Genomic DNA, 13,008 nt, shown 5'->3' on the forward strand with positions numbered 1-13,008 from the left:
TGTAATACATCCGAGTTAAAGGGATCAGGTATGGTGGCCGGGTGGCCCACTATACTATACATATCATAAATGATAAAATTCAACTGCCAGAGTCACAATTTGTCAGGTGCCATAATTACTATTCAGTTACACGGCTGTCATCGATAATGGGGAATAATATGTAAAGTTTGATGCTCACTGTACCAAAATCCCTAAATACCGGTATTTACCAGGCATTTTTTCCCAATATAAATCAGCAAGAAACCTACCGAAATATTATATCCCGGAGATGCTTTAATGATAACAGACGTTAATACGTCTATCGGAATTGTAATCCTAATTAGTAACTAGAGGTACTTCAGTATGCGTATAGTGCCCTCAAGTGGCCATTATAGAACCTACAGAAAAATCATCCTGCACGTTTCCAAACAGATTACAGTGACGTCTTTCGATAGTAAATGTACTGCTATTCGCTCGTAAGCGCCGGCGCCATAATGTAAATGGTTCATAGTATTACAACATCTATGCAGCCCCTTACTAAAACCACAAGGTTCCTCTTCTTAAAATGCAAGTTGAAGCATGATAATGATTTTACAAAAAATATAATTCCTCACATTTGAAAGTATCGTAATTATTATTAGACAGTGATTTTCAAACCAATTGCAAATTGAACTCTATAAGGTTAAATACGTATATAGAAAATTATTGCAAATTTTTGCTAAACATATAAATTATCATTACTTATTTCTGACTAGCCACCTATTTATTAAAAAAAAAAAAATACGGAGTCTCTCCAACATGGCTGTCCTCGTTACCGGAAGTAAGCCCGGCGAGTGGCTGGCCCAGGCCCAGGTGTGTATAAGCAGAGTAGCTGAGGCTGTCCCAGAGAGCTCGCGGTCTGTATGAACCTTCTGCCGGGGCTATGGCGGCCGCCCGGGAGGATGACATGTTCGACTCGATTGTGATGGCTGAGGAGAGGTGAGAGCTCCTTTGGCGGATGCGCTGTATGGCACAGGCGAAAATGATTGTGTTGCTGTCAGTCTTCTGGATGGTATGCACTGTATGCTGTTCTATGCATCAGCTTCCATTGTCAGAGTAGAGAAGCGTGCTCGCTATTCTCATTCCTGGCAAAACCAGCATTAGAATAGTGAATAGGTTATAGGTTTCGCCTATACCAGAGGTGTTGGCTTAGCCAATTTATTTATGCGTTTTTATATAGCGCAGACTTTACCCGAAGGCGTCAGAGCCCTTCATAAAAGGAACAGAAAATTACAAGTGAATAAATTACAAAAGCAGACGTTAAGTTACAAGAGGTAAAAGTGACAACTTTGAGCAAACAAAATACATGAGGTAGCAAACAGTGCATTACAGGAGGAAAGAGTGACAAGTGTGCAGTTTAAAAGAGAAAATAAAGTACAATTAGAGGTAATATACTGCAATATATGCTAGACACTCAGGCAGAAGAACAAACGTTTCGTAGGCAATGGTGGCACTTGTGCAAGTATCAAAAGCAAACAAAATGTGAGAGGTAGCAAACAGTGTGTTACAAGAGAAAAGTGGTGTGTGCATGTTACAAAAGAGTACCAAACACAGGTACAAGGATAATACTGCATTAAATGGCAAACACTTCAACCACAAGAACACATTGGGAAGGCACTTCCAGAGTCATGGAGAATAGAGTTTTCAGTAATGGGAGGTCTTCCTTCAGATAGTAGAGAGGGTATGACTTACTTTTGGAGGTGTCTTTGGAGGAGGAGAACTTTGAAGTCCGTTATGAAGACCTGGGAGGAGGTGGTGGTCTGGAGCTGAGGCGGTAGTGAGTTCCAGATTCTCACCGCGTTGCCTGAAAAGGATTGGGCCATCGATCTTTCCTTCTTGAAAGTGGGAGGTTCGAGCAGTAGATTTTCCTCATTACGTGATGGTCTAGAGCAGGGGTCTTCAAACTGTGGGGCGCGACCCCCAGGGGGGCCGTGGAGTGGTGTGAAGGGGGTCGCGCATTCAGTCACACGCCTGCCCTAGCCTCCAGGGCTTCAGCCCTCCGCTTCCCCCGTCCTGTGTCTCAGCCCGGGCTGCTGCAATGAAACTCGAGCTGCTGGGGGCTCGGCTGGGCAGTGTCTGGAATCTTATCTCCGGCACGCCCGAGTTTTTCACAGGTCTTTAAAGACCATTAGCATATTTACATGCCTTTGTAAACTGGTTACAGAGGCTTAATGTTTTTTATGGTTCCAGTACCCCCTGGGCCCCCACTCTGCCTATTCCTTACATTTGTATTTTTGCTGTAGTGTGAGAATGCATTTAATGAAAAGGAATATAAAGTTGGGTTGCCAAAAGTAAAATGCCTACTCTTGACACTAAATAGTTATAAATAAAAAAGTATGTATTAATTAGTTATGTGACTTTTCTGTCATTGTTCTTTTTAATTTTCAGTCATGGATCATTGAGGCAGCCCTAGAACACAATTAAAAGTGACACAATGAAAAGTGCTTTCTATTTATATTTTCTGTTCTAAGTATTCACAGATAAGTGCTAAAAATACAGCTTTAGGTGACTACTTATTTCTGTGCCATCAAAATAATGAGCTGTAACCCTAATCATAAGACTGGAAGTATGTTGCAGGATCAGCACATTATTTATTTCCTCCACCCTCAATCCCTGATTAATGCCATTATAGCATTAGTTTAACTTATATTTGAAACCCTACACTTCAAGTTTCTGGGAATGCACCCTGCTTTCAGACAACTCACTTCTCATTCTCGCCTTCACTTTCACGCTCACCCTGCACTCACAGCGATCACAATGCACTCGCACTGATCAGCATGCACTCATAGCGATCACAATGCACTCACACTGATCGCCATGCACTCACACTGATCGCCGTGCACTCACACTGATCGCCGTGCACTCACACTGATCGCCGTGCACTCACACTGATCGCCGTGCACTCACACTGATCGCCGTGCACTCACACTGATCGCCGTGCACTCACACTGATCGCCGTGCACTCACACTGATCGCCGTGCACTCACACTGATCGCCGTGCACTCACACTGATCGCCGTGCACTCACACTGATCGCCGTGCACTCACACCAATCACCCACTCACACCAATCACCCGCTCACCCTGCACTCACGGTGATCACAATGCACTCACAGTGATCACAATGCACTCACAACATTTACCCGCTCACTCTGCACTCACACTGATCACAGTGCATTCACACTGATCGCAATGCATTCACACTGATCACAATGCACTCATACTGATCACCATGCACTCACATTCACCCACTCACCCTGCACTCACAGTGATCACTATGCACTCACACTGATCACCATGCACTCACAACATTCACCCGCTCACCCTGCACTCAGTGATCATAATGCTCTCACAGTGATCACAATGCACTCACACTGTTCACCATGCACTCACAACATTCACCCGCTCACCCTGCACTCAGTGATCATAATGCACTCACAGTGATCACAATGCACTCACACTGATCACCATGCACTCACAACATTCACCCGCTCACCCTGCTCTTACAGTGATCACTCTGCACTAAAAATGTGCTTGGATTGTTCACTCTGTACCTCACCCTGCAGTCACACGAGCACACTTCTCATCCTGCACTCATGTGACACTTCACTCACCTTCACCCCCCCCCACTGCTCAATCTGTAGCTCACTCAAACCATGCCATCATTAACCATGCACTAATTTGTCCCACTCTGCACTTACAGTCGAACCCAAATTCATATGGTCACCTCACTGAACCTGTAGTCACTCCTTTTACCCTACTCTCACAATGTTGCATTGCTCTCCGTGTAGTCACATGGGCACTCTTGTCACCTACACAGTGCAGAAGGTTAAAGTACCTGGTACACAGAAGATGTACCATTCACATCACAGAAGTGAGTGTGAGTAAACAATGAGTATTTTGTCAGACAGGTGCTATAGAGAGATTAGGTGTATTGTTGGTGAATGGTAGTGAGGGAATTCATGGAGAAGGTGGAAAGACTGTTTCACCGTGTGCAACTAGTGCTAGGGCCAGCCCTGGCTGGGAGTGTTAAACCCCGCCGAAGTTCGGGTCTAGTGGATACCCTGCTACTGCCTATTATTATTTACATTTGTAGTGCACTACTTTTACCAAAAGGTGTCCTAGGGCTAATAACCATCTACCTGCAATGTGACAGAGGGATCCGGAGTTGGGAGAGGAGAGAAGAGAGGTATGGAAGGAAGGGGTGAGAGGAAAGGGGCATGGGTAAACTGTTTAACTCTGCGCAAGACCGCCAGGGTTTGAAGAGACACTTGCTGCTCCCGGCCATGGCCAGGTGAGCTTCTAATGTGGCAGCGTGTATTTCTGCGGAGTTGGAGGCCCTTCATAAAGGTTGACTAGACATCTTTCTGATATTAATTGCTGTATTTTGGTTATAAACTGGCACTGATGGGGTGAAATCTTTCCTCAGTGTTACTGTGTTTAAAACATTTCAAAATAATAAAGCAATGCTATCCCAAAATGCGCAGCATCACAGAACATTATTTACATTTTCTACTCGCGCAATTTTATTCAAGCCGGTCTCATAATTTGGTACTCACCTGCCTCATAATTCCAGTAGCCCTGCCTGAGGTTTAGAAATGTTTGTCAGGAGAGGGTCCTTACGCCTGTAAATGTTGACAGGGGGGTCTCGGCATCCAAAAGTTTGAAGACCTCTGGTCTAGAGCCTCCAGAGAGTTTCAGTTTATTCGCCAGGTAGCGAGGAGAGGAGGAGTGCAAAGCTTTGTGGGTGATACAGGCAGTCTTGTAGATCGCTCTAGCCTCGATGGGAAGCCAGCGGAGGGTGGATAGCAGCGGTTTGATGTGGTCGCTTCTTTTGGCTCCATAAATAAAACGAGCTGCTGAATGGAGAACAAATTTAAGGGGAGACAAGTGAGATTTGGGGAGGCCAGTAAGAAGAGAATTGCAGTAGTCCAGTCTGGAGAGGACCAGCGATTGCACCAGGGTTTTTAGGTCCTGCTACAGGAAAAAGCGACGAGTTCCCCAAAGAAGGCGCAGTTGGTATCGAGCAGACTTTGTAATGGAATTGATGTGGGAGGTTAGATTGAATTTTTTGTCGAGTATGACACCAAGGGATTTTGCGCTGTCAACAATGATGGGTTTATTGTTAAGTAGGGTCATCTGATCTATCCATGATTGAACCGGGGTAGGAGAGAGTGAGGAGGAGAGGAGGAGGAGGAGAGGAGGAGAAGAGGAGGAATTCAGTTTTGGAGGGATTCAGAATCAGTTGATGAGTTGACATCCAGTTTTGAATGGAGTCGAGAGTAGAGCTTAGGATGGAAAGTTCGAGAGTTGAGGCAACCTTGAGGTAGATTTGAGTGTCGTCTGCATAGAGATGATAGTGGACCCCGGATTTACGTAGGAGATTTCCCAGTGGTTCTAAATAGAGATTGAACAATGTGGGTGCAAGTATAGAGCCTTGAACACCTTGACCTACTGCCACAGGAGCTGAAAGACTGTTCGATATTTTGATCATTTGGGATCTATCTGAGAGGTAGGAGGCAAATCATTTAAGCACAGTGCCCTCCATGCCCATTCTCTGTTGGAGGGTGTTTTGATTGACGGTGTCTAAGGCTACAGAAAAGTCTAGGAGAATTAGAAGACAGGACCCCCCCCCCCCCCCCCCACCCCAATCGAGTATCCACGCGCGTCATCAACCACTTACAGTAGTGCTGTTTCAGTGCTTCTGTTTTGGATGAAGCCAGACTGACAATTGTCAAGAAGATCACTGTCCTTGATATGACGAGAGAATTGTTTCGCTACACATCTTTGTGATTTTCGCTAGAAAGGGTAGATTAGTCATGGGGCGGACGTTGTTTGTCATTCGCTTCAGCAGTGGGTTTTTTAAGCAGAGGGGTGACCTAGCCAGTTTTGTAGGAGACAGGAAGGGAGCCTTGACAGAGGGAGAGGTTGACCAGAGTGGTCCAATAGGAAAGGGAATGGGTATAGAAGTCCATGGCAATGGCACTGGGGATGGGGTCCAGAGAATGGTTGGAGGGCTTTGTTTCGCAGATGCACTTGAGGAGGACATCTTCAGATATTGGGTCAAAGTTCGGCAAAATGGATGAGGATTTGCGCTCCTCTGGAGGGGTAGGATGAGCGACCTGATCTACAAGTGATTTCACTTTTTCATAGAAGAATATAGCAAAATCCGCTGCTTTCTTTGTAGAATCCTCCAACTTGGAGGTTGGGGTAGAGCAGTTAGGAATCTTGATGAGATCGAATAGTTTTTTGGGTCTAATTTTGGTTGAGTCAAGAAGGGTTTTGAAGTGCGATGCTTTCCCAAGGAAGATGTGCTTGTGGTACTTGGATCTTGCTGAACGAAGCGTGGCCAAATTATCGGTGGAGGGCACTTGCCTCCATTGTTTCTCCAGGAATCTTAGCTGCTTCCTTTCTTCATGGAGGGATTTGTTGAACCAAGGTGCTGAGGGAGTTGGCTTTATCTTTTTGTTTTTGAGTGGAGCGAAGTTATTGATTTTGGCTGCAAGGACTGTGAGGCATTGGGAGGTGAGTTCGTCAATATCTAGTTTCGGGTCCAGCCTTGGAAGTGATAACATAGCAGATTCACAGAGGGGACCGACGTCAATATTTTTAGCATCACTGAACCAGGAGGTAGCCCTCTTAGGTTGGCCAAGAGTTATAGAGTGTGGTAGGTGAAGAGAGAATGCGATGAGGAGGTGGTCGCACTAGTCTACATGAATAGGGGTAGTGATAGAGAGCATGCCTGTTTTAGAAATAACAAGGTCCAGGATTGAGCCCTTAGAGTGTGTTGATTCTGTGCAGTGTTGGATAAGAATATTTGCAGAGAGGAAGGTGGCCAGCGAGTTTGCAGAAGAGTCATGCGGTACGCCCCAGTGGAGATTGAAGTCGCCCACAAAGGTCTGATTGTCACTTCGCGAGTATTGGTCGCTGATGAAGTCAGTGAGTTCCTCCATAAACGAAGGGCCACTACCAGGCGGGCGGTAAATGACATGGAATCTGAGGGGTGAGCGGTGGTGCAATTGTAGCTCAAGAGAAAGGCATTCAAAGGTGTGGAAGGAGCTGCTAGGAGAAGCCTTAAGTTGAAGGGAGTTTCTAAAGATGACTGCAACACCTCCCCCAATATTGTCAGTTCTGTCATTCCTAAATATAGAATAGCCTGTGGGTAATAGGAGATCAAACCTAGAGTGAGAGGTATCGTTGAACCTGGTCTCTGTGAGGAAGATCATGTCAATATTGTGAAAGGTGAGGGTATCGGAGATTTCAAGTTGAGAAGTGTGGCTCAGGGGTTAGAGGCGGCAGACCCGGAGCTTGAGTTCGGCCCTGGACCAGGGTTCAATTCCCCGCCTCAGCGGGTCTTGGGCTCAATAATTCCACAGACTCGTTAATTCTCGCTCCGGTGCCTTCTCGACTCACGGGTTCACACTCTGCGACTCTGTGCAATAGCTTGCTTAATCTCCACATCGGCCCCTCGCGGTGGGATGCCTGGCTTTCACCTTGTGGATACCCTGCCAGGGTTATCTCACAGGGGAATACCAGGACGGGTTCCCTAAGCAAGCGCGGAGATGCCCCAGGGTAAGTCATGCGCTATATAAGCTTCATACAAGTTTGTGTTTTGCTGCAGATCTTCAGTTGTGGAGCAGACAGCGCAGCTCTGTCAAGACTGTTTTGGTGACGGGGGCACTTGGGCTCTGAAGGGTGATCGGGATATTGTACTTATGCGGGGGTGCTCGGGAGGGTGTAGGTGGATGCCTGGTTCTGACAGAGTAGATTGTCGGAATAGTGTTGATATTAGGGTTACTAGGGGATTCAGGTTGAAGAAGGGTGGCGTTCAAGGGCTTGTGTGTGTTAACAAAGTTTGCGGACAACAGGTTGAGCTTGGCTGTATTGGGGTGAGGGGGCAAGGTGCTACTCGTGGGAAGTTGGGAAGGAGTAGAGGTGCATGGAAAGGTGGAAATCTTGGAGCTTAAAAGTGAAATGGCAGCTACAAGCTGGGAGATGGAGGTGATAAGAGAGCCTAGCTTATTTTCCAGAGAGAGTTGGGTGGCTCGATGGAAACTGGAGGGGGTGGAATTGGTGGTGAAAGACAGGGAGAGGTGGGGGGACAGGAGGTGAGTTGGGGTATAGGGTTCAAGAGTGGGGAAAGGTGGAGGTTGAGAGCAGGAGTTGGTGAATCGGAGGTGAAGGGAGAGTTGTCTTTGTTGGCGTTGCAAGAGGGAGAGGAATTAAGGACATATTTAGGGGGAAATGGGTGTGGAACAAGGCGATAAGGTGGAAGGAGAGGGGAAGACTGTGTGGAGTCATGGGCCCTTCATCTAGGAATACATGATGCCACATGGCACTAGAGAATATTTACAAGGGAATTGTTTACATATGATAGGACCAACTTGACCACTTTCAGAACCTTCACAAAGCAAATATAGTTGAAGTAGAACAGAATATAAACGAACACCCAGTGACCATTGGTGAACACTGTACTTAACACCAGACTGTTAAGAGAACCACATTCGGCACCAACCGCATTGTACGCCCATGATCACAACCGACTACTATTGGAACCTAAGCTCCTGTGGATCACTAACGTTAGGGGCAAAGAGCATAGGGTGGAGCAAAATCTGACTAGTAAAACCTAAATATGCACAACCACCTCGTCATCTTAAGACCACCTGTAGTGGTACTCAGAACAGTGTGCGGAAATCAAATAACATGAAAAAACATTTCCTAGCACTACCTATACGTACAAGGGCCTGGTGCCCTACAAATCTCGCAGTCTCCCTGGCTAACTGGACACCTCAGAGGGGGACTCAAATGCCCTGAGTCCATAGTGTCAATGGTGCTGCCAATGCAGCGGGAGTCCTAACTCAATCAGAACTGTCCCCACATAAAGTTGCCTAAATGTTGAAGCTGGTACTACTTGCTGCGCAGCTGTAAAAGGCCTAAACGGTGCATCTGGCACTACTTGCTGCACAGCTGTTAGTGGCCTAAACGGTGCAGCTGACACTACTTGCTGTGCAGCTGTATTATTATTATTATTATTATTAAAAAGGATTTGGTACCGCGCACATACACCAATTGGTTTCTTGGCGCTCAAGACCGGGTGGGAGGAGAACATTCAGGAGCAGGGCCGCTAGCCATGCGCCAGACGGAACAGGTAAGTTTTTAGAGGGTTTCGAAAGCAACGATAATCGGTAGACAGACGAATGGCAAGAGGGAGGGAATTCCAGGTAGCCGGAGCAAGGAAGGAGAAGCAAGCTCCTCCATGTTTCTTGCGGTTAAACCTAGGGGTGATCAGAAGGTTGTGAGCCGAGGATCTGAGGTGACGGGAAGGGACATAGGCAAGTAAACAGGAAGAAATAAAGGCAGGAGCGCATGAAAACAGGGATTTGAAAATGGTGCAGGCCATTTTAAAAACACACCGCTGTGCAACTGGGAGCCAGTGTAAAGTTTTCAGCAAAGGGGTGACATGCTGATGTTTAGGCTGCCGAAAAATTAGTCTGGCTGCCTGATTCTGGACCAGTTGAAGTCGGGAAAGATGGCAGACAGGGACCCCCACGTATAGACAGTTGGCATAATCTAGACGTGAGGTGATGAGGGCAAGGATAACAAGAATAAGGGCCTCTTGAGATAGAAACCTGCGAATCTTCCCGATTCGGCGGAGGTGGAAAAAACAAGCCGAAGTGACGGTGTTAATGTGAGGCCGCATTGAGAGGTCACTAGAAATAGTGACCCCCAAGCTCTTCACTGTGTTCACTGGACAAGGAGGGGAACCCAAAGCTACAGACCAGAAGTTGGGAGACCAGGGAGTAAGAGAACCACCGGTCACCACCAGCTCCGTTTTACTGGGGTTGAGCTTAAGAGATGAGGCAAAGGCTGCCAGGGCGCTGATACTACCATTTTCTTCCGCAGAACTTCTGAGGCTAGAAAATATCCTTTTTTCCCTTTTTTTGCCAGGTGTAAACTCTCGGGAATTATGTCTTTCTCCCCAGTTACACGGAGCCTCCGAGCCATCAAAGTCACCGCCTTCTGCCTCCGGCGATGCTCTATGTCCTCCGGTTTGTGCACACACTTGTGGACACTTCATACGGCGTCTGGATCTGGTAGGAATCACACCGTGGTGGCGGGCACCGGGGAGGCGAGATTTTCATACATAATTACTGTACTTCCGGGGAAGAAGAAAAGGGATTTAGCCATGTGTTCATCAGCGTGTCTAAAAGTTAATGACATAGAGGAGAGTATTGTAGAGTGGTGGGTGTGAGAAGTTGGCCTGATATGTGGTATTTCCAATTCTGGAACCACCTTGTATCAGTCCAAAAAATCCCTTATGGTGTCTGGTTGTAAGTCAACCTTGTAGACAAGCTATCCTAGGGGTAGCATGGACTAAGCAGCCTTAAAGGCTTAACTTAAGAGGTCGTGTTAAGCGAGCTGTTTTACCACATACAATCCTGTAATACCAAATGAAAGGACACCACACAAGTATATATTATAAAAATATATGTGTTCATTTCTAAATTAATCCCCAGTACTCTTTATGAGGAAAGGGGCACAAGCGTTAAATCAAAAGCACAGTATAACATACAAAGTTGCACAATTATGGATGAGTGCGGGTGGCCACTCAAACCATATACTAAAAAAATGGTATAAGAGATACCAATCGAACAGTGGTTAGGCCTAGGGCCTAGAGAATCGCTGGGAGCAGTCAGGACTAGCAATGCTGAAGTCGGTAGAAGCCCGCGGGATTCGGGTGCAGCACGTAAAGTGCGGCTTGCACCAATACAATGTCAATGGTGCGTAAAAGTTACACAAAGTTAGTTTAAAGATACTTCCGCTGAACCTAGAGGAACAAAACTTAAGACACAGACCCTAGAGGTGTGTCCCAGTGTAGGGACACCGGCGTTGCAATGTTACCTCGCCCACAGGAAGTGGGTGCACAGGGTCGAAGTGGCGTCGGGTTTTGACACGCAGGTTCTTGGTGCTTCGAGCTGGAGAAGCTGCAGGCGATGGGAAGCAGAAGTGTCCGGTGTGATCCAAGGGTGGATCGAAGTCGAGATGAATCTGAAAGCAGAGGGGACAGAGTCTGGGTCACTCAGCAGTGACCAGGGTGGAACCAGGACGGAACCTGGCAATGTCGGGCGCAATCAGATGGTTGTCGAGAGGCTTCTCTCCGCTGTCACGTGGGCTCTGGAGCATCTGCGACGTCCAGGAGCAGGTCACGATCTGCCCCACGTAGGCTCCCGCCGTCAGCACCGTCGGCTTCAAGATTGCAGCAAACAGCACTTGGCAAAAGCAATCCACGCGGAACCGGGAGATTGCTTCTCACTCTGACCAGGAGGGTCAGAGTGGGGGCTCCTTTTCACAGGAGCTGGTGCAGATCTGGAGCAACCAGAAAAGCAAGTCGTATTCAAGTTTTCGTCGGCACAGGGGCCACAAGCCAGCTGGCAAGTGACCGGGCCAACGCACTGAGCCAATACAAGCAGAAGGGCCCCACGCAGCACTCGTCGAGTGTGGAGGGGGTAGCTTTGGTGCAAGTGTAGCTCAGGGTTGGGGCTTCTCAAACCCCGGTATACAGATTCGAGGGTCACTCGTGGGCTGCACGGTCAGCGACTCGTGGCCTTTTCAAGATGGCGTGCCCCACGCTTCCGGTCGCCTCCACGGTTCTCAGCTCTGCAGGGACCGTGGATCGGGCTGGCGGAAGGTAGGCAAGCTTGATCTCGTCGATCTCTGTCGCTCGAGTTCCGGCGGGAACTGCAACAAAGCAAGGGTCGAGGTGCTGGTTGGTACCTGTTTGCACAGGGTGGTCACTCCTTGACCACAAGGGAGATTCTTCAATCTTCTACGTTGAGTAGGATGTCGAAAGGTCCAGAATTCGTTTCTTATGTTTCTTCAGGATGATCTGAGTTGCATTGGCACTGCTCCCACTCTTATTCGAATCTGGTGGGTTGACATCCTGCTAGGTCCCCTCCTATGGGTGGGACCCAGGAAGGGGGTGGTTATACCCCTTTCCTTTGATCCAGGCCGCGCTGGGACTGGGGCTGGTGTGCCCCAGAACCGGTTTGGCCGGATTATGCAAGGGGCAGCCTTGTGCTCCCCAGGCAGTGTCTGGTTTCTTTGAAACCACCCTGCTACAATCCACTATCTCCTGTCTGGGGTGGTTTGACACCGCCCTGCGACAGGAAACCCTTTGTCCAGGCCACCATTTGCTGAGTTTCGGTCAGCAGCAGGAGGCCAGACCCGTGTCTGTGGCAGAGGCATCCATTTTGTGGATCTGAGGCTCATTTTAAATCAACCGCGTTTTAGTAAAGTAACATGTCTTCTCCCTCTAGAAGGGTGGAATGCTACCCCCGTCGCCAGAACTGGCGAGGGGGTAGTATTCCAAGTCGTATGACACCTTACACGACATGTTTTGATAAAGCCAAACCAAAGTTGTTATATAACCGCGAGGATTATAAGGTGCTTAAGAGTATATGGTATGGCATTATCCCGGATCAGCTTAGGGAGTTGTTCCCGACAGCTGCAGACAGGCTCAGCTCATGCCAGAGCTCCATCTCACATAAAACCACGCACTCTGCCTCCAGGATTGATAAGGGCTTCCATAGGAGTGACTCACAGGTTTATATGTGTCCAGATATAGATTTAGATATAGGTATACTATATCTAAGCAAGGGGTGATTACACCCACTTGCCCCAGCTGAGTGATCAGCCAGGTGTGTCAATTTAAGAACCAGCCAGGGGTGGCAAAAGCTATGCTTCAGCCCCTGGTAGGCCTTGGTGGCACCTATGCCCTGAGTACCTATAGTGCATGGTACAGGGGCTGACAAGGAGTCCATTTCCAATTGTGGTATGTACCTATAGCACATGTATTACAAATTTAGAGAGAGAACAGCAGGCTGGGGGTCTGATTAGCAGGCCCACAGCCTCAGTAAGTCGAAAACCAGTGAAGCAAAAAGCAAAAATTGGGGTGACCATAGGATAGCAGACCCTACTCTCCTACAGTGGGG

General features: G+C 47.7%; 1 protein-coding gene across 1 annotated transcript in view; it reads left to right on the forward strand.

Annotated features, from left to right (window-relative positions):
- The first annotated feature begins 821 nt into the window (after positions 1 to 821).
- Positions 822 to 13,008, forward strand: part of LTO1 (LTO1 maturation factor of ABCE1) — a 99,579-nt gene continuing 87,392 nt past the window's right edge. The window contains exon 1 of the mRNA XM_086949458.1: positions 822 to 957. Coding sequence (XP_086805584.1) covers positions 902 to 957 — 56 coding nt within the window. The 5' untranslated portion in view covers positions 822 to 901. The remainder of the gene's footprint in view (positions 958 to 13,008) is intronic.

This window comes from Lissotriton vulgaris, unplaced genomic scaffold (genome assembly GCF_964263255.1).
Source record: "Lissotriton vulgaris unplaced genomic scaffold, aLisVul1.2 SCAFFOLD_1950, whole genome shotgun sequence".
NCBI classification, from domain to species: domain Eukaryota; kingdom Metazoa; phylum Chordata; class Amphibia; order Caudata; family Salamandridae; genus Lissotriton; species Lissotriton vulgaris.